This window comes from Sciurus vulgaris, assembly GCF_902686455.1.
Source record: "Sciurus vulgaris genome assembly, chromosome: 1".
Lineage (NCBI taxonomy): Eukaryota > Metazoa > Chordata > Mammalia > Rodentia > Sciuridae > Sciurus > Sciurus vulgaris.
Genome location: NC_136461.1, coordinates 121532043 through 121552819, shown reverse-complemented (window position 1 = coordinate 121552819; position 20777 = coordinate 121532043). Strand labels below are relative to the sequence as shown.

At 45.7% G+C, this 20777-nt stretch overlaps 1 protein-coding gene across 1 annotated transcript; it reads right to left on the bottom strand.

The window, feature by feature from the left end:
- Positions 1-10057: 10057 nt before the first annotated feature.
- Positions 10058-12186, bottom strand: NHLH1 (nescient helix-loop-helix 1). The gene has a single exon (XM_079115589.1). It carries the CDS (start codon positions 12027-12029, stop codon positions 11628-11630), a length of 402 nt encoding a protein of 133 aa, XP_078971715.1. The 5' UTR covers positions 12030-12186; the 3' UTR covers positions 10058-11627.
- Positions 12187-20777: the final 8591 nt, after the last annotated feature.

The following is a 20777-nucleotide window of genomic DNA, read 5'->3' as shown; positions in this document are numbered from 1 at the left end:
GGAACATTATCTTTCCTCCACCCCCATCCCCTTAGCTTATTCAGACCTTTATCATTTCTGAACTTGTCTCATTCCCTTCTAACCCAACCTCTTTTCTGCAGTTTTTCTAAAGGAGAAATCAGTTTGTCACTTCCTTGCCTAAAGAAATTCAATGACTTTCTGTTGTCTACAGGATGAAATAAAAATTTGGTGCTGTATGAAAGGATCTTGCCTATCTGACTCATTCTTCTCCTCCAGCTTTATCTACTGCTGCTGCTCTTTCATTCAAAGACCAAACATTCAACAGACAAACATTCAAACTACACTTCTACTCACTGTTCTGCCAACATGGGGCTCTGTGATACCCCAGTCTTCACAAAGTGTTTCCCCTGCTGAAGGTGTGAAGACCTTTCTGCCTGGAAAGTTCTCTGCATTCTTTAAGACTCAGCTATGGCCTCCTCTGCAATTCATCTCCAACTTCCCCAAGCAAAATTAGCAACCCATTGACCAGAGAACCTCCTTTGAGCTATGCATCTCTATCTCAGTATTTATGACATTGTATGGTAGTTTCCTGTTTAAATATGTCTGCCCTGCTAATCTACAAACTTCTGAAGTAGCACAAACAATGCCTTATTTTATCTTTCTATACCCAGAGCTTAACTCAGTGAAGGGCACACAATGGCAAACATTTGTCCAGTGAAATGGAATGCAGGTGAAGAGACTGAGAACAAATGAATTGTGGAATGTGTGAATTAATTAATTTATTTATTTATTTATTTATTTATTTATTTATTTATTTATTTTTATTTATTTATTTATGGTAACAGTGACTGAACCCAGGGATGCTTAATCATTGAGCAATACTCCCAGCCCTTTTTGTATTTTATTTAGAGACAGGATCTTGCTGAGTTGCTTAGGGCCTTGCTGAGTAGCTGAGGCTGAACTTTGAACTCACAATCCTCTTGCCTCAGCCTCCTGAGCTGCTGGGATTACAGTTATGCCCCACCAAACCTGGCGGAATATGTGATTTTAAAGGAATCTATCTGCAAATAATAAAAGTATACCTTTTGGAGGTTGGAAGAAATCTTTCTCTATTTTACAGATTGGAAAACAGGTGTCCAGAACCCTACAGCCAATTAGTGGCAACACTAGTATTAGAAGGTAGGTCTCCTGACTTCTTGTCCCATGTTCCATCAACAGCACTACATTAACTAAGCATCAGTTGTTTCTTTGACATAAAGATACAGGGCAGGGGTCAGGTCTACACAGGAAACACTGTTAGGAGCTTGAAAGGTCAGCTTCCAGAGGATAAGAGAAATGGGGAAGAGGAAGCAGGTTTAGGAAAGCTAGGTACGTATGTACCTATGTATGAATGAACGTACTGGGGATTGAACACAGAGACACTGTACCACTGAGCTGCATCCCCAGTCCTTTTCATGTTTCATTTAGAGACAGGGTCCCACTAAGTTGCCCCGGCTGGCCTCAAACTTCTGATCCTCCTGCTTTAGCCTCTGAAGTCACCAGGATTGCAGATTGCAGGAGTGCACCACCACCCACCACACACAGTTCTATGCCTTTATTCCCTTGGTATCTCTACCTGTACTTCACCTGAGTACTCATGTGTTGTGTACTTCACCTCTCTGGGTCTCTGGGTCTTTTCTCTTTCTTTCTTCCTTTCTTTTTTTCTTTTTCTTTCTTTCTTCTTTTGGTACTGGGGATGGAACCCAGGGGTGCTCTAACCATTGAGCAACATCCTCAGTCCTTTTTTATTTTTTCATTTTTTATTTTGAGACAGCTAAGGCTGACCTTGAACTTGAATACTCCTGCCTCAGCCTCCCAAGTCACTGGGATGACAGGCATGTGCCACTGCACCTGACTGTATCCAGATTATAAAAATAACTCTCAAAATTAAAAAGGGGACAGGGAGAAAAGGAAAATATATAAAGATATTGCAAAGGAAGAAATATAACTTTCTTCTATAAGGAAAAGATAATATTAGGAAAATAGCATAGCTATTTGGAAATAATAAAATTGAATGCCTACCCCAATTTTATATCTAATGAAATGTAGATATTGGGCCTGTGAATATAGTTCAGTGGTTAAGTATGTGCTCAGCCTGCAAGGGACCCAGGTTCAAATCCCAACACCAAAAAAATAAAATATAGTTAGAACAAAGGGGTCAAAGGTAAAACAATAATAATAATATAATTATTAGAAGGGGTGATGGAGGTTTTTTGTTTTTATTATTTAGTCCTGGGGCTTGAACTCAGGGGCACTTTATCACTGATCTACTTCCCCATCCTTTTTTATTTATTATTTTGAGATCGAGTATCACTAAGTTGCCCAGGCTGATCTTCAACTTCTGATCCTCGTGCCTCAGCTTTCTGAGTCCCTGGAATTATAAGTGTATGCCACCATGCACAGTATTATATTTATAAAATTTTTCTTTTAAGATCTTAGAGCAGAGGAAGGCAAGAGGGGAAGAAAAGGGGAAATACTGGGAAATGATATTGGTCAAATTATATTGTTATATTATGTGCATGTATGAATATGTAACAACAAATCCCACCCTTATGTACAACTATAATGTGCCAATAAAAATGTGGAAAAAGAGAAATAAAATAAAATACACAAACAAAAAATATATATATATTAAAAAAAAAGGCTGATGATATAGCCCAGTGGTAGAGTACCCCTGGTTTCAATTCACAGTGCCAAAAAACAAAACAAAACAAAACAAAACAAAAAACTCTGCATACTTGAGTATTTACTTAGTAATTAAAAAAATTAGTAGTCCTTGGATTCCAGTGAAGTTAAAATATAAGACACAGCTCTGGAGGAAATAGTCTACAAGAACCATATCTGAAATGTCAAATGGATTGAAATAGATGAACAAATCCATATTCTCAAGGTGAATGGTAACAGGCAGATGTTGAAACTACTCAGTAATTTGAAGTAGCAAATAATAAAAGCATTAATTATCCTAATATAGCCACTGTTTATTGAGCTTTGTTATGCACTAGCATTGGACTAAGGGCTTTGGATATTATCTCTGATGAGGAAACAGATGCTCAAAGATTTTCAGTAACTCTCCAGTTCACACCAAAACCTATACACTAATAGATAGATGATTTTGGTCTAATTCAACATGGTAAGCACAATCGTAGAGCTACAGCTATGTACAGACAGGGAAATGAAGTGAGGTAGAAGTGGGCAAGCTTGGAGGACTACAGGAGGGACACATCACACAGCCGGCAGTTCCAGAGGTGAGAACATCTACATTGTCACAAAAGATGATTAAGACCTAGACAGGTAAAGTACACAACACAGGAATGCTTAGGTGAAGTACAGGTAGAGATCTCTAATATATTCATACATACATACCTAGCTTTCCTAAACCTGCTCGCTTTTCCCCATTCTCCTTAACTTCTGGCAGCTGACCTTTCAAAAGCTCCTAAAACTGTTCCCTGTGCAGACCTGACCCCTGCTGTCTTTCTTCAGAATTGCCCTTTAGGTACCAAGTTTTCAATTCTGCAAATATTTCAACAAAATTGACATAGATGCTTAAGATAGGTTGGAAGTTCTAATCTAGAGTTTATATATATAATTATGTTAATTAATATTTTGTGGTATTGAGGATTGAACCCGGGGCATTCTATCTCTGAATCACATCCCCAGTCCTTTTTCTTTTTTATTTTGAGACAGGGTCTCACTTAGTTGCTTAGGACTTCAGTAAGTTGCTGAGGCTGGCTTTGAACTTGAAACCCTCCTTCCTGCCTCAGCCTCCTGAGTTGCTGGGATTTTAGGTGTGCACCAACACGCATCAGCTAAGAAATGGATTCTTTAATTCTGATACTGCATGCAGGAGAGAGTTCACTCAAGAGCGTCCTTAGGTGTGAGGGAAATTAAATTAAGCAGAGGGAGAAGATGAAATACAATGCAATCGCTGCAGAGGCCCTCAAATAGGGGAAGCCCTTCAAGGTTGTCCCTACATTGGGACTTTGTAACTCATACCAACCAGTCATTGCATGCAGACTGCACCAGGGAGGGATCTGTCTTCCTCCAAAGACAAGTTGTAAAGCAGGACCCAGCTGTGAATCAGCACTCCTCCAACTAGGAAGTGTCTGTCCAGTGAATGGGAGTCTCAGCAATACTTGGCAAAATTCAATGGGAGCACATTCCCAGACCTGTCAAACCCTACTTGGCTTTCAAAACCCACCTCGGATTTTCCTGCTCCCTCCCTCATCGACACTCCCTCTGAGTTGTTCTCTGTCTTCCTTTTAGTCCTTTATTCCTTGAATGTTTTCATGGTAGAAAATTGATGTGCTTACATGTCTATCACCCACACTGCCCTCCCAAGTAGATGGAGGGAGGGAGCCCAAGTCTGCATATCAGAATCCAGAACAATGCCTGGTACATACTGGTTATTCACTAAATTATTTTGCAATACATAAAATAGAATCCACCAATGAAGGAGGAGGCAATAAAGTTACAACTTCAATGCCAGGAAAGATAAAAAGGAGGTAGATGACTGACAGGTTGTGATCTCAAGGCTCTTCCTCTCCCCTCATTTCACTTGGGAGGCACAAGGGTCTCTGGTCAGAGAGGAGCAAGTCTCTGAACTTGGCATTACTAAAATGGGGCAGAAAAATTATGGAACCAGACTAGGTGTCCATCAGTGGATGAATGGATAAAGAAAATATGGTATATATATATGTGTGTGTGTGTGTGTGTGTGTGTGTGTGTGTGTGTGTGTATACACACGCACACACATACAGTGGAGTTTTATTCAGTCATAAAGAATGAAATTATGTCATTTGCAGGCAAATGGATGAATCTTAAGAACATTATTTTAAGCCAAATAAGCCAAACTCAGAAAGTCAAGGATGGCACGTTTTCTTTCATGTGTAGAAGCTAGGGCTGAAAATGAAAAATAAAGCAGGAGGATCTTATGAAAATCAAAGGGAGATCAGTAGAGCAGAGGAAAGGGACCTGGGGAAGAAGCAGGGAGGAAAAGGGGAAATACTAGGGAACAACAGTGATCAAATAATATTGTTATATTGTGTGTGTGTATGAATATGCAATAACATATTCCACCATTATGTATAATCATAATGCCCCAATAAAATATTTTAAAGAACAAAGTGAGACAGAAGGTGGGAAAAAAGACACTACAACCTGACAACAGTTATGTGACTGCCGGGACTGAAAGACAGAGGTTAAAAAAAAAAACAGAGGGAAGGAAAGGTTCTCTAGGGAAGAGGAAATTAAACAGCTTCCTGCCCTCACTCCCTACTGACAGCTGTCACCCAGATTAAAGAAGGGCACGGAAAACAAGCCCATAGATGCAGGCATGAACAAAAACCACACACACAGGATTGCATCCCCAGATACAGAACACAAAAAACACAGTCACACAGCAAATAAAAAACGAAATAAGTTATTATATAAATGAAACACCTATGAATTCTCCCCCCTCACTCCCGTGTGTATGGTACTGGGGATTGAACCCAGGGGCACTCTACCACTGAACTACATCCTCAGTTTTTTTTTTTTTTTTTTTTTTTTTTTTTTTTTTTCAGTACTGGGGATCGAACTCAGGGCCTTCTGCTTGCGAGGCAAGCACTCTACCAGCTGAGCTATCTCCCCAGCCCTTTTTTTCTTTTCTTTTCTAGTTGCTGAGGCTCTCCATAAGTTGCTGAGGCTGACCTCAAATTTTTGATCCTTCTGCCTCAGCCTCCTGAGTTGCTGGGATTATAGGAGCATGCCACCTGTGCCCAGCAACACCTAGAATTTTAGTCTCTCACTAGTCAGCAGTCAACCCTCTCTCATTTTCCAGAAACCTTTGCCTAGAACAGAAATATGGATGCAGGTCCCACAACAATCCCTTTGACTTTAGTCCCAGGTCTGGTGGTTTCTTCTCTTTTCCAGTCTCTTGGCCCCTAAACAGAACAGAAAAACAAAAACAAAAGCAAACAAACCTCCGTTAGTGGCCAGCAGGGGGCAGTGTTTAATAACCAATTGTCAGGATTTACAGAAAAGGAACAGATTAGAGAAAGGTCATTAGACCATCAACACATCTCTTTGAGAATACCCCCACCCCATTTTCCTTCTATTCTATTCTTAAATCCCACCCTTTTTCTCAGCTGCAATTTCTCCATCCTCAGTTTACATTTTACATCTTACCTAGTCCCAACTTTCCAAAGACTGAACTCAGAGGTCTTCCTCTCTGATGACCCATAGCCTCTTGTCCCTTCCCATCCTATCTTGGTTCCTAAGATGGTCAGGGCTCCTGTTTTACATTTGGTCTGGTGTAAAGGGGATTGGATGTCAGACCCTTTCACTGCCCTGGACTGGTGCCTTGTACAGTGCACAAACTGTTTAACGGTATAGGTTGACTCTGCTACTAACTACCCTTGATGAATTGTTTTAATGAGCACTTATGGTGCTGAGTACCCTCATGATGATCTCATTTAATTCTCATAATATGGCAGATCTTATCATCCCATTTTGCAGATGAGGAAATGGACACTCAGAAAGGGCATTATGGCACAAAGAATAAAGATGAATATGGAGCCAAGATGCAGATCCTCTGGCTACCAGTTATGAGCTTTCTCGCTACTACAATCTTGCTGCTATTGCCTCTGCCTCCTTGCCAGCCTTAGAGACAGATGGTTGTGATCCCAGCTGAAGTAGGAGGATTGCAATTTAGAGGCAAGCCTGGGCAACTTAGTGAGACCTTGCCTCAAAAGATAAAACATGGGTGGGGTGTAGCTCAGTGGTAGAGCACCCCAGTACCTCAAAACAAAACAGATGACTTCTCTGCTTGCTTCCTTCTTCTTTCCCCACACTAACATCTTGGACTGTGAATGTCCTGTTAGTTTCTTTCTTCTGTCCGTGGTCCTTACTGGGTCAGATTCAAGAGCACAGAAAAGAATAGAAGAAAGAGAGGGAAAGATAAAGGAAGGGGTGATATGAGGAGCCTTGTGGATAAAAAGAGAAGAGAAGGTGAATTAGGCAGGCACTGCATTGGGGATAGAGAAGGAAGGGAGGTGGGTGAAATCAGAGAGAGAACAGCCTGCACCATGCCCAGACTGGGAAAGGGGCACAGACAGGGCCTTCATTGTGTGGGCACAAAGGGGCCATATGCCTGGCAGCCTACAACAATGTGTGTGTGTGTGTGTGTGTGTGTGTGTGTGTGTGTAGGAAAGGAGGAGTGGCTTAGAGACGCCCCCACTCTCAAGCCCCTGGGGCCTTGCCTTCTGCTCTGTCACTAGGAATGAGGGTTGCTAAGATGGAGGGCAGAGGGGAGCAATTATGACAGGCAGGATTGGAAGGTCAGGGGCCTGTGGGTAACTGGGGATGGGACAGCAAGGACAAACGAAAGGGGCCCTGGCTGCAGATACTTAGGAAGAAGATAGAGGAGGAAGGAAAGGGTGAGAGGTGCAAAAATCTCACTCACCTGGGCCCCCACACTGCCCTCTCCCACCTCACCAGCCCACAAGCTGGGTTTTGGAGGGAAGTGAAATAAGACCACAGAACTCTTTTCTTCTAGTAATCCCTTCCTCTTTCCCTGTTGTCTATTAGCGCAGAAGCTCTCACTTTCCCTTTAGCCCAAGGACTTCCATCTCCATGGCCACTCCTCTTCTACCACCCATTCCCTGTTCCCTCCTCCTCCTACTCTCCATCTCCTTCCCCCATCCTGTGGAGCAGAGCGGCAGCCGAGGCCAATTGATTATCTGAAGAAATTCGGAGCTAGCGGTTGAACAGCTGCAGCTGCCCCCTTTTACCACCCCCAGGCCCTGAGGGACCCCTGAAGGGAGGGGCCCCTAACCCCTCTGCTCTCCAGCCCAGGGCAGGCGGCAGGCACTGCGAGTGTCTGCTAAGCAAGAAGAGGCACAAAGCACTGGGGTGGGGTGGGGGGTGGGGGTGCCAGGAGCAGATGACTTGGGTAATAATCCCAGTTGATCATCATGGATGAGTCACAACACCTTTCTGGGCAGGAGTTTATCAACCTTTAAAGCAAAGGTGTTGGACTGGGTATGGTCCTGCCTACCCATGATCTCAACTTCTCTGGAGGTTGAGGCAGGAGGAGTGCAAGTTCAAGGGCAGCCTTGGCAACTTCATGAGAGCCTGTCTCAAACTAAAAAACAGAAGGACAGAGGATATAGCTTGGTGGTAAAGTGCCCCTGAGTTCTTCAATCCCCAGTACCAATACCACAAGCAAAAAAAAAAAAAAAAAGGAAAGGTGTTGGACTCAATGATTTCTATGCTCATTTCCAACTCCTGTCCTTTGTTGTCCTCAGATTCTCCCTCATCTTCTCAGTTCAGCCCTCTTTCTTGCCAGGCTCTGGTGTCAGCACGTTCCTCCCACTGTTTGCCTTCAGCATTCTCTTATAACCTCAGATTTGGAAAGGATCTTCAAATGTACCTAGCCAGGGTTCCATCTGAGGTAGGGATATACACTACTGTATCTCTGCATGTGATTGAGTCTCCAGCCCCTCTATTTGGATTCCTCTTCTTTAAGGCAGGTGCTTCCATTTCTGAACAGCTTCAGGTTTTGCAAATCTTTTCTAGGAATTAAAATCTGCTCTTTTACAATCTTCACTCACTAGTCACTTATCTGGGTTCTGCCTCCTGGGGCCACCCAGAATGTGTTTTTGCAGTAGTGGAGATGAAACCCAGGGGCACTCTACCACTAAGCTATATCCCCAGACCTTTTTAATTTTTATTTTGAGAAAGAATCTTGCTAGTTTGCCCAGGATGGCCTCAACTTTCAATCCTCCTGCTTCAGCCTCCAGAGTCACTGGAATTATGGGAATGCACCTCTGCACCCAAATTTAAATCTACTCTTATCAAGACACATAGCTTCCATTTTCAACCATCCATTCCTTTCATGAAATATCTCTAGACCTTTTGCTTTCTTGTCTACAAAACTCTGAATCCTCTCTAGTTTATCAATATTTCGGTGAAAATGTGTACAAAAGAGCACCACCCATTCCTATGGATCATTTTAGGAAGACAGAGGAAGACGGCAGAGCGCATCAAGAACACAGTTTTAGAGCCTGGAGGTGTGACTCTGTGACAAACCACATATTTTATATGCTTGAGGTCCAGGGTTCAAACCCCAGCACTGAAGAATAAAAAATATGGATCCGAATCTTAGCTGTGTGACCTTGGGCAAGTCCTGTACCCTCTGAGGAACCCTTTAGTTTCTTTGACAAATTGATTTTAGGATCCCATCCAGGATGACTTTGATGTCTGCTCACCACTCTTTTTCATCCCTTTCCTCATTTCTTGCTCAGTCCCAGGTCCTCCATCATATTTTCCGCAGTATCTTAAAGCTAAGGAACACAGCTGGGCAGTGGTGCACACCTGTAATTCAAGGATTGGGGAGGTTGGCCTCAGGAATTTAGCAAGGCCCTAAGCAACTTAATGAGACCCTGTCTCAAAATTTAGAGAACTTAAAAAAAAAGGGGGGGGGGGGGCTGGGGCTGTAGCTCAGTGGTTAAGAACCTCTGAGTTCAATATCTATTGAAAAAAAAAAAAAAAAAAAGTGGGGAACACAAAATAGACCAAAAACTGAGATTTCAAAAAAATTTTAACCTAGAGACTAGAAAACAATGTCTCAATTTCATGCCATGGGTTTTCACAGCAGCACAAACCACTGGACACATGTTTAACTTGGATTTCACTGGGACACTCAGCTCTTTCTCAGGTCCATAGGAAGTAGGAACTGGAGCACATCAGAGATGTCAGAAAGTATCACTTGATGAGTGCCAAGATAGAGGCATATGGGACTTCAAGTCACGAGATCTGGAACGGGTGTGTTAGATCCTCCCCTGACTTCTTTGCCCTGTGGCCCCTTCTCTCCGTATTAATTCGCCCAACACACTGAGCTTTTATGACCATTCACCTCCCAGAAGAGACTTCAAAGCCTGGGACTCTCAATGCATACCCTTCCATAACCTACTGGCTAGTATCCCAACCCAACCGAATGAACCACAGCCATATATGGCGCTAGAACGAGGTCACTTTAATTTTTCTTTATGTATGAAATTGAAAATGCAATAGGAAGGAATCACACACAAGACACAGGACACAGACCCTGGGGGCCTGCTCTTGGTGGTATTAAGAAGTGAGGTCATCAGGGAAGGCTGGAGAGAGAAAAGAGGTAGCTGGGACTGGGTGGGATTGTCAGGGGATAGAGGGTATTGAAAAGGACATCCAGGAGCCCCACAGTTGGGGAGGTGCACCGCTCCAGAGGACAGATGGATCTGAGGAAGGGATATCGGTGTGGTAAGCAAGAGGGTGGGGTTCCCACACACACCTAGAGTTAGAGAAAGGGCAGGAAAGGGAAAGGAGTGACCAGGAAGGGAGCAAGAGAGACCCAGCTAGAACAGTTGGGAGCCCCCCCGCCCTCTACCCCAAAGTGCACAACTCGGCAATAAATAGTAATATTTATGAATAAATAAATAAATAGATAAATAAATAAATAAATACATAAATACATAAATAAATATCCTTGCAGAGCCAGGAGTTTGGTATGAGGGTGGAGGGATCATAGAAATGCAATGAGTTCATTTCTTCTAGACAGGTTCTAAGGTCCTTCGTTCTGCTGGCCCAGGGCTATAATGAGTGAGTGGGGCTCAGCTCCAATGGGGTGGGGGAACCATGAGGTGGGGTGGGAGTGTATCTTCTTTTGCAATGGCAACTTAAGAAAACAGAAAAAAAATGTAATAAATAGGCTCTGGGACCAGGAGCAGTCCTGGAGGGCAATAATAGGGCATCCCCTTGCATCTTAGTGAGGAATCATCATGGATTCTGTACATCTTCAGGGTGGGCTGGGATGGAGGAGAAAGTGGCTGTCAGGGCTGGCCCATCCACCCATGGCCTGGACCTTCTGCAGATACCACATGCTATTTGGAGATGTCACCCCCATCCCAGGATTGAGTTTTTCCCTTTTTTAGCAGCCCACAGGGAGGGAGAAAATTGGAATGGTAGAGGGCAGGGAGGCAGCCAAATAGCTCAGAGAGGGCAAGGCACTCACTACTGAGTAAGAACTGAGGTCTGTATGTGCTGAGCCTCAGGACCAAGATGGACAAAAGAAAAGCAAAAAAGTTTTCTATCATTTCTGGCTACTGAGATTCTCCTTTCAGGTGTTATTTCACTCATCCTCTATCTCCCAAAAGCCTACTCCTCCCCCAAGCAAAATGAAGAAGCCCTTCCCTGACTCTAATCCCAGCCTTACACCCTTCTAGTTCTGATGCCCCATCCTCACCACAGGCTAGAAGAGATGGAAGAGAGTCTGGGTCTGGGGACTCTGAAAATCTGAACATAAGAGTAGAAAAGGCAGCAGCCCAGAGAACTGGGTTTAGGAAATCCAACAGGACTCTATTCTGATCACTCTAGCAAATGACTCTGATCAGTTGGACCACTAACAGCAACACTCTGAAGGAACTCATAAGAACAGATCTCAGGGTGCCTAGGTAAGTAAAAGAAAGTGGCCTTCAGGACCAGCGGTGGGCACTGTCTGGGCCTGGTGCATTTGGGATGGGGAGAAGTCCACTCCAAGCAATGAGCCGTAGAAGGGGCTCTAGAGAGGCCCCGGAAGGAAAGGAGAGTCCGGGACAGGAGACAGGCTGAGTTCAGACGTCCAGCACGTGGTTCAGGTAGGAGATGTAGCAGATGGCCAGACGCAGGATCTCAATCTTGGAAAGCTTCTTGTCCGGAGGCAGCGTGGGCAGCAGCTTACGCAACTCAGCGAAGGCCAAATTGAAGGCTTCCACACGGATGCGCTCCCTCGTGGCATGAGCCGTGCGGTATTTAGCCGTGGCCCTGCGCCGACGTCTGCGCTCTTCCCGGCTTAGGTGCTGCAGGTCTTTCCGGCCAGGCTCTCCTGACTCGGACCCCCGGGCCTGGCCCCCACCCGGACACCCCGGCCCAGCACCATCGGTGGCTGCCCCACCCCCACAGTCACTGAAGCCCGACTCGGTCTCGGAGTGAGTGGGAGGCAGGTCCAACTCCATGGTGTCTGAGTTGAGCATCATGATGGTAGCCCCCTGTCCTGTGAGATCGCGATCCCCTCCCCACCCCTCCCTCTCAGAGCTTGAAAGCTGGCTGTGGGAGGGGCAGGAAGGGCCTAGGGTGGTGGGGTCTGCCACTGAGCTCTGGAAATCAGAGCCACTTCAGGGTTCCATGGTCAAGGTTCCGGAATGGAGCCTGAAAAAGAAAGGAGAATTGACAGGTGCTGCGGGAGAAAGAAGTGGACCGCTAAGAGTCAGAGTAAGGGAAGTGGGGGTTGAGTTGGCCTGGGAGTGGTAAGGAACTGTGCATGTGGGGAAACAGCAGAACATGAGAGACAGGGCAGGGCCAGAGAGAGACATGTGGACATAGTGAGAAGCAGTAGGAGGAAAATAGTAAGAAGGAAAGAGGATCCAAAATGTAACAGGAAAAGAAAAGTTAAAATGATGGAGAGGAAACACAAGGAAGGCTAAAACTGAGCAAAAAGACTGAAGACCTAAACTTATTAAACTGCTAGAAGAAAATATAGGGGGAAAGTTTCATGACATTGAACTTGACAATGATTTCTTGGGTATGATATCAAAAGCACAGACAATCAGAAAAAAAAAAAAACAGATAAATGGGACTGCATAAAAATTAACTTTGGTGCATTAAAGTACACATTCAACAGAGTGAAAAGAACCTACAGAATGAGAGGAAATATTAGCACATCATATATCTGATAAAGGGTTAAATCCAGAATACATGTCCTATATCTCAACAACAAAACTATCAAATAATCTCATTAAAAATAGGCAAAGAACTTGACTAGACATTTCTCCAAATAAACAAATAACCATGCATATGTAAAGGTACTGAACATCCTTAATTACTAGAAATGCAAATCAAAACCACGATGCGATATCACCTCATACCCGCTAGGGATAGCTACTATATAAATAGAAAACAAGGACTAGGGATGTGGCTTAGCCACGGAGCACTTGCCTAGCATGCAGGAGGCCCTGGGTTCCATCCCCAGCACTGCAAAAAAGAAAAAGAGAAAAGAAAAGAAAACCAGGAAACAAATCTAAAACAAAATTGGTCTTGGCAAGGATGGGAAAAATGGGAAACTTCATACCCTGTTGGTGGGACTGTAAAATGGTGCAACTGCTATGGCAAACAGAATGAATGTTCCTCAAAACATGAAAAATGAAACTACCATATGGTTCAGCACTTCCATCTCTGGGTATATATCCAAATAAAGTAGTGTCTCAAAGACATATTCTTATACCCATGTTCATAGCAGCACTATTCACAATAACCAAACAGTAGAAGCAACTCAAATGTTTATCAATAGATAAATAAAAGAACAAAATGTGGTATATCTGTGTAGACATATATGTACATATTATATGTATTATAATATATACATATATATTAGGCTATTATTCTTAAAGAGGAAGTAATTCCTGTCTTATGCTGTAACGGATGAACCTTGAGGACTATGAAGTAAAATCAGTCAGTCGAAAAAGGACAAATTACTATAACTCCACTTACATCAAGTTATCTAAAGTGGTCTAATTCATAAAAACAGAAAGTAGAGTGGTGGTTGTAGGGGGCTGGAGGGTGCAGGGAAAGAGTGGCTTAATGAGTATAGAGCTTCCCATTCGCAAGATGAAAAAGTTCTGGAGGTTTACTTCACAATACATTGAATATACTTAACACTATTGAGCGGTATACTTTTTTTCTTTCAGTTATTGGGGTCTGAACCCAGGGGCACTACTACTGAGCAACATTCCCATCTCATTTTCTTTTTTATTTTGAGACAGGGTCTCACTAAGTTGTCCAGGCCAGTCTTAAACTTGCGAGCCTCCTGCCTCAGTATCCTGGGTATCTCTGATTATAGGCATGCACCATCATGCCCAACTTAGTTGTACACTTAAAAATGGTTTAGATGGTAATTTTTTATTATTTTTTTACCATAAGAATAAAGGGTAAGATGGAAGCAACAGCTCCAAGAGAGGTTGGCTATGACTCTAGACCATTCCCAATTGTGAGGGGAGAATTGAAAACCTTGGCCTTATGCTCTTTTTCCTTCTGGGGTCCCTCTGTACCCTTGCTTCTTGGGGGAAGGGGTTAAAACACACAGATTGTCCATTGTAGTGTAGACTGGGACATATGGAGCTTAGCACAGCTGCCCTAGCTTAGTTCTTCCCAGTCCCCCAAACCTCCCCCTACATGACCACTGTGCACATCGGATCCTACCGCTGTGTCCATTAGAACCAGGGGAGATATCTCTTCTCATGACAATCCCCCTGCCCAGGACCACCCCTTCTTCCAGCTCTGTCCTCAGCATGTTCAGTCCTTGCCATTCCCTGGCCTTTTTGGAGACTCTTCACGAAAGATTGGGGAAAGGGAACATAATCACTCTCTCATATTCCAAGGTAGTTCAGGCATGACCTGCAGAGGAAGGCATAGACAGCTTCTTGGGGCTACCCTTATGAGGCTTGGCTGAGGTCTGCTTGCCTCAGGTTCAGAGGAGATCAGGGGAAGGCAGCAGGAATGTGGCTGGGGAAAGGGCTTTGCTTAGGAGGAGTGTTAGTAGGAACAGACACCGTGATCTCAGCCTTACTTAATAAAAACAAGCACTGAGGCTCCCTCACCATCTCCCCTATTTCTCACCCTGGCTCTCTTGCCTGACAGATGCTCTCACAGGGGCCAACACCCCACACCACAGAAGACAGGCTCAAGTCAAGTAGTCAAACAGTTACTAAGCTGTAGGGGATGGAAAGTCATCAACATCTGATGATGGGGAAGACAAGTACACACACAACCAAGACACCAAACAGATGAAGTTTAATGCTGAAGGTAAGAGCATACTCCATATTATAGGACCCAAAGGAATAAGAGGGATGGCAATACTGTAGGATAGTGTGGGAGAATAACACAGTGCATGATTAGCACCCCAGCTCCTCACTCCCATGCTTGAGCTGGAACCAGAAGATCATTTGTGGGGTTGACAGCACATCTAGCATAACCCGATTCTCTTTGCTGGTCCTTATGTCTCTTCCACCCTGATCACTTTGACATGCCCTCTATTCCCCTCTCTGTGCTCCTCATCTGACCCATCTCCCCTGGTCCACTGCCCTCAGCTCCAGTCTGAGCAGTAGCTTCTATATTCCCATTAAGTTCTCACCCCAACATCCACATCTGGTCTGAAAGTTCCAAGATCCAAGGATCAGGGCCGCTGCAATCCAAGACATCCAGGATTTCCCACTGTACTTCTGTCAACCGCAATTTGATTGAGGACAGGCACAAAGAGTCAAAAAGAAGTGGGGAAAAGGGAAAGGCAGAGATGGAGAGACACAGCACACAGAATCAGAAGGAAGAACTGAGAAGAGGCTTAAGTCAGAGAATTGGAGGAACACACCCATCTCTTCCCAGCATCGTGGTTCCCCTTTTACCTAGGAGGGCCCACGGGATCCAAGCCGGCAGGACAGAGGGGCAAGCGTTGAAAGCCCCAGTCTCCTCTGGCTGCTCGAGGTTCATCCGTCTGCAAAGTTAGTGACCAGCTTTCTAGAGCTCTCGGAGGGAGCTTGGCATGGCTGTACCGGCTCCAGAACAGATGAAAGGGGTATACATGGTGGAGATAGAGGATTCAGGTGGAGGGAGTGGGCTTGGGCAGGTACTGGGTCCACCCACGCTCACAGACACAGACACATACACACCTGAGCTGGCCCAGCCCTATGTATATATATGGAGATACACACACACACCCCCAGCTCTCCATTGGCTTATCCATGTCCCCCTCTCATCAATATTAAATAGCCAGGCCAGGCAGCCATTGGCAGAGGGATCTGGGAACCCCCCGGGAGCTGGGGGCGGAGGCTGGTCCTGGGGGGGGGGGGAGTGGGGGAGCAGGGACATCTGTTCTCCATGCATATTTCATAAGCAAGAAATGGAGAGCTGGGGAAGGGGTGGGGCTGGGGCCAGAGCCAGGGCAGGACCACAGATGAACCCCCTCAGCCTCCCAGCCAGAGGCTGCAGGGCAGAGGCCCCTAGCAAGCTAGATTTAAGTGCTGTGGTCCCATTCTGAGTCCCAGTGACTTTGAGGACCCCTTCTCCATATCTCTTTTTCCCTGAGAAGAGAGATCTCCAAGGTACTAACAGGAACAGAAAAAAAGAGCAAGTGGACATCACTAAAACACAGCAAGAGGACCTGGGAGTCCTCGCTCTAACTATGCTGGTACCCACCCCTTGCCAGGCTGCCTCTTGCTACTGTGCAGTCCTCCACCCTCATAACCCTAGGACTTACTCACCCCAGTCCCTCTTATCCAGCCCCTATCTTGCCGCCTACTCAATCACCAGACCAGGAGTAGGGTCAGATTCTGGACACAGACCCCACAAGGAATTTTTTTGTTAATTTTTTTTTTTTTTTAGTTTGTTTATGGACCTTTTTTTATTCATTTATTTATATGCAATGCTGAGACTCAAACTCAGTGCCTCACACATGTGAGGCAAGTGTTCTAACACTGCGCCACAACCTCAGCCCCAACAAGGAATTATTTAAGGCTAGTCAACCTAACCTCACTCACTGGAAATTATGGACTCTTAGGAGGAAAGAAGTAGGGGCTCAAGAGGAGGAGGGTGGAGTGCCAAGAGAGGAAGAGCCAGGATCGGAAGGACACTGGGAGAGGAGGGCAGGATAGGTTGGGCAAATTTGGAGTGTGTGAGCCATCAAATGGGCAATAAGAAAATTTATATACAAAACTATGTGCAAATAAGCACTGATTAAGTGCTCATATCATCAATAGCTCAGTGGCCTCCATTGTGTGTGTGTGTGTGTGTGTGTGTGTGTGTGTGTGTATTGCAAGGTGACAGGAGTAGGGAGGGGGCACCCTGCAAAGGGAAACAGAGATACAGTGGATTGGGTTTCAGTATCCAAGTTCTTTTCCCCTACTCAGCTGTTGAATGTCTTCATTGAACCTTTGTGAGTATCCAAGATAAACCGTGGACAGAGAGGACTCCAGACACAGCTGTGTGACCTTGGACAAGTAACAACCTCTTGACACTGAAAGTGTCTTTCTTTTGTTTCTTGTAGCCATGGAGATTAAGGCTGACAATGTTTGCAGTGGGCCTAGACTTTAGGTCCACTGCAAAGCCGGCCTTCAGACTAGGGAGTGGTTTGCCATTTCTCTGTGACTGATCAATCTTTTCTGGGCTTTCTCCAGGTTGGGGCATTCCCTAAGGGGAGTTCTGTAATTCCTCCCCAGCTCCCCTTGCTCTCCCTGCCCCCAGGTCTGGGAGGTGCCAACTCCCACCTGGGCAGGCCCAGACAGGTGCCCCAGCTCCAGCAGATGGGCTGAGCTGGAGGGGAAAGAAGGCTTGGGGGGGGGGGGGGGGAGGGGATCAGGTGGCATCTCAATCCTTGCATCATCATTGCCATGGTGCTGATTAAAAACCAATCTCCACCTAATGAGCCCCCCAGCAACAACAGTTCTACCTCCCCCACCCTCCTGCCCTCCAACCCATCCAAGGAACTGGGAGACCAAACGGCTCAGGAGAGAGAGCCAGAGGGAGATGAGAAATAGAGAAAGAATGAGATCTGGAAAGAGAGGGGATGCAAAGGGAAATGATGAGAGAGACATAAGGAGAGATAAAAAGAAACTACAGAGTCACTGGCAACAGACATGGGGGAGACAGAGAAATGGGAAAACACAGGGAGAGACAGACACAGGGGAGACAAAGATAAAAATGGGAGGGTGGGGGCAGAATTGCCAGGTTCCCAAGTCTTTGTAGAAGACTCAGAGATGTAAGGTACAGGGGAGATAAAGACGTGAGGACAGATCTGAAAATTGGAGGCCTTTAGGGAGACCCAAGTGGATGCAAACATGGAGAAAACATAGCTCTTCAGCAATGGAGAGATGCTGATCCTGGGAGACAGTCTGAGAGAGGCCTCAAGACAGAAAGGAGACATAGACATGGGGGAAGCAGAGAGGGGACAGTTGAAACAGGAAAATTATTGGAGACAAGTTTGGAGACTATAGAAACAGGATGTAGGTGAGGGATTTTTCCTGAAATGAGGGGCTCAGATCCTAACGTGTAAGGAAAACGAATCAGAACCTAAAAAGACTCTTAAAAGTGGAAAGGGGGTTTGAGAATGTGGCTCAGTGGTTAAGTGCTCATGAGTTCAATCCCGGGTATCAAATGAATGAATGAATGAATAGAGTGGAAGGATGGATGGAGAAGGGAAGAAGGAGCCAAACCCCCACTGCCAGCCTCCCTCCTTGTAGGCTGTTTAGCTCAGATACTTCAGCTCCACAAACTCCATCCCTGTAGCACCTGGCTGGAGCTATCCCTAGTGCAAGTGAGAGCATGCTCTGAGGACCACTTCTTCCCCCTCTGCATCTGTCAAACCAGGATCCTGGACTCTGGGGCCCCCAGCCCCAGGCTTCACTCAGAGATTCAGTCTTTACTCCTTAGGGTAGTAGCTAAAAAGAACATTCATGTGTAATAAAGAGGAGCTAAAAGCATGGAATGGTGGAAAGGAACTGAACCTTGGGTCGGTTAGACCTGGGTCCAAGTCCTGGTGACCTTGGATAAGTCACTCACTTTGACTGAGTCTTATTTTGCCATCTGTGAAATGGGGATAATGTTACCTTCTCAATAGAGCTGTTGTGACATCTGGGTCAGACAGGCTGGAAAGTACAGGTGGGAAAGTGCTGCACCAACCTAAAGTGCTCAACCTGCCCTCTTACTTTTGTATGGTGATTTCAAGGCCCACAAGAAGTTTTGTGTATCTGAGGCACTGATGCAGAAAAACTGGGTAGAGCTGAGGTCATCCCCATGCCCCAAGGGGCAAGGAGAACCCTTAGAGTTTTGTGAGGGTCTTTGCTGTAAGGAGGGTAGGAGGAGCAGGGCTTGGGAATGGGGAAGAGGGTTATGTCTTTGTGGTTTATTGCAGTTATTTTGCATTTTATAGGCATTCACTTTTTCAGGCTGTGATTCACAAATCTCTTTCTGTCCCCAGATAGCCTGTAGGTAGATTGTTGGGGGAGGGAGTTGGTGGGTAGAGAAGACATAGGGGCCTGGGCCCATCCTTGAGGGTGGGGGAGGGCCTGGAGGAGCTGAGAAGCAGTGGGTTTGGCAGGAGAGGGGGTGACATATGTGGGGAGCCCTGGGGACCCAACCAGGCAAGCGGCTGGCAGGGAGAGCAGACGGTGTTAACCCTCGCTGTGCCATGCTGCCTGACCCTTCCCTGGGAGTGGCCCGTGGCTGGGGTGTGATTTTTTAAGAGACTGGTGGTATTTTGGGGTCACAGGATCAAGACAGGCAGGAGGAGCCTGGGCAGGAGCTGTCGTATTTGTGGGAAGTAGTAACACATCTTGGAGCATCTTCATCTTCGAATCTCCTTGTCTGTTTCCACGTGGTCTCTGTCAGTCTGTCCTTCTCTGCCTCCACCTATCTGTGCATCTAAAAGTTGACAGCAGGTCTCCACTCTGGCTAACTGTACAATCTGTCACTCTCTCTGCTGCCAGTCCGCTGGAAGCCCCTTTTTCAGGGCCCAGCCCCTAAGCCCTCTGGCCCCCTAGACCTTAATGCCTTTGTCTCATAAGTCTGCCTTGCCTTTCTTCTTCCTCTCCACTCACCTCTCTTCAGCTCCAATCTCATTAGGGCCTCCAACCACTGTACCGCCCCGCCCCCAGCCCTCTTCTCTTCCCTCCCCCATCCATCTGTCTTCCCTGAAGCTCTCCTCTTTGTGTCCACCCATCTGTCACCACCAGCGCTGGGCCTACTCCCCTCCTGGCCACGCCCGCCTGGCCTTTCTCCCCTCAGGCTTGGTTCCCTCTCAGTCAGCTTTCCCCTCCCCTTCCTTCTTCCTCCCTGCTAGGAATTCTACTTCCTCAGTTACCTTTCACTAGCTCATTTTTGCTGGACACCCTCTCATCTCAGGGTTTGTTTCCTTCCCCCTAGGTTCTATAACCCCTCCTCAGTTTCGAGTGGGGGGAGAGAGGACGGAGACTCCAGGGTCCTATCCTCCAGCCCCTGAGCAATCACCCAGCCTGAGCTGGAGGCTGGTAACATTCACTAACAGTTGCATCATCTCAGAGAGATGGCTGCTCCTTAGGCCTCTTGAGATGACCCTCCACTCCTGTTCCATGTTTCTCCTGACTGGGCACGGAGTCCTTCTCTACAACAGGAGTGTGGAACTCCTGGACCTTTTGAGTTTGAATTCAGGAAACGTAAAAACCCTTCCTGAGGCCTACTGGAATCCCAACCTTTCAGGAAGTTTCTCTCTTTCCTTTCCAACTATAAGCAGTCCTGCAAAGCATTTTCTTTCTTTTTTGAGAATGGAATGCTGAATGTCAGGGTTTCTGTTATATAGTCTTCTGCCACAATTTCCCAAATTTCCAACTGTCCCTGGGTTAGAAGACAATGGTGCCCATCAGGCATCTTCCTAGAATGGATACTAGTACTGCCTTTGAGAGTTCAAGAATTAATCAGCCTGTTGTTTTGTTTTGTTGTTGTTTGAAGTACAAGGGATTTGGGTGATTGAACCTAGGACTGCTTTATCTCTGAGCTACAATCCCAGGCCTTTTTATTTTGAGACAGGTTCTCACTAAATTGCCCAAACTGGCCTCAAACTTGTGATATTTCTCTCTCCTGAGTCACTGGGATTACGGGAGTGAACTACCGCACCAAAACTTGGCCAACCTTTAAAATGGTTCCTGATCTGAGGAACATAGGGTAAAAGGAAGAAGAGAGAGGTTACACTTCCAGCTGTCCCTTCATAG

What these genes read in the sequence shown, in the direction of transcription:
- NHLH1 (XM_079115589.1), bottom strand. Translation starts at nt 12,029, where the DNA reads ATGATGCTCAACTCAGACACCATGGAGTTGGACCTGCCTCCCACTCAC.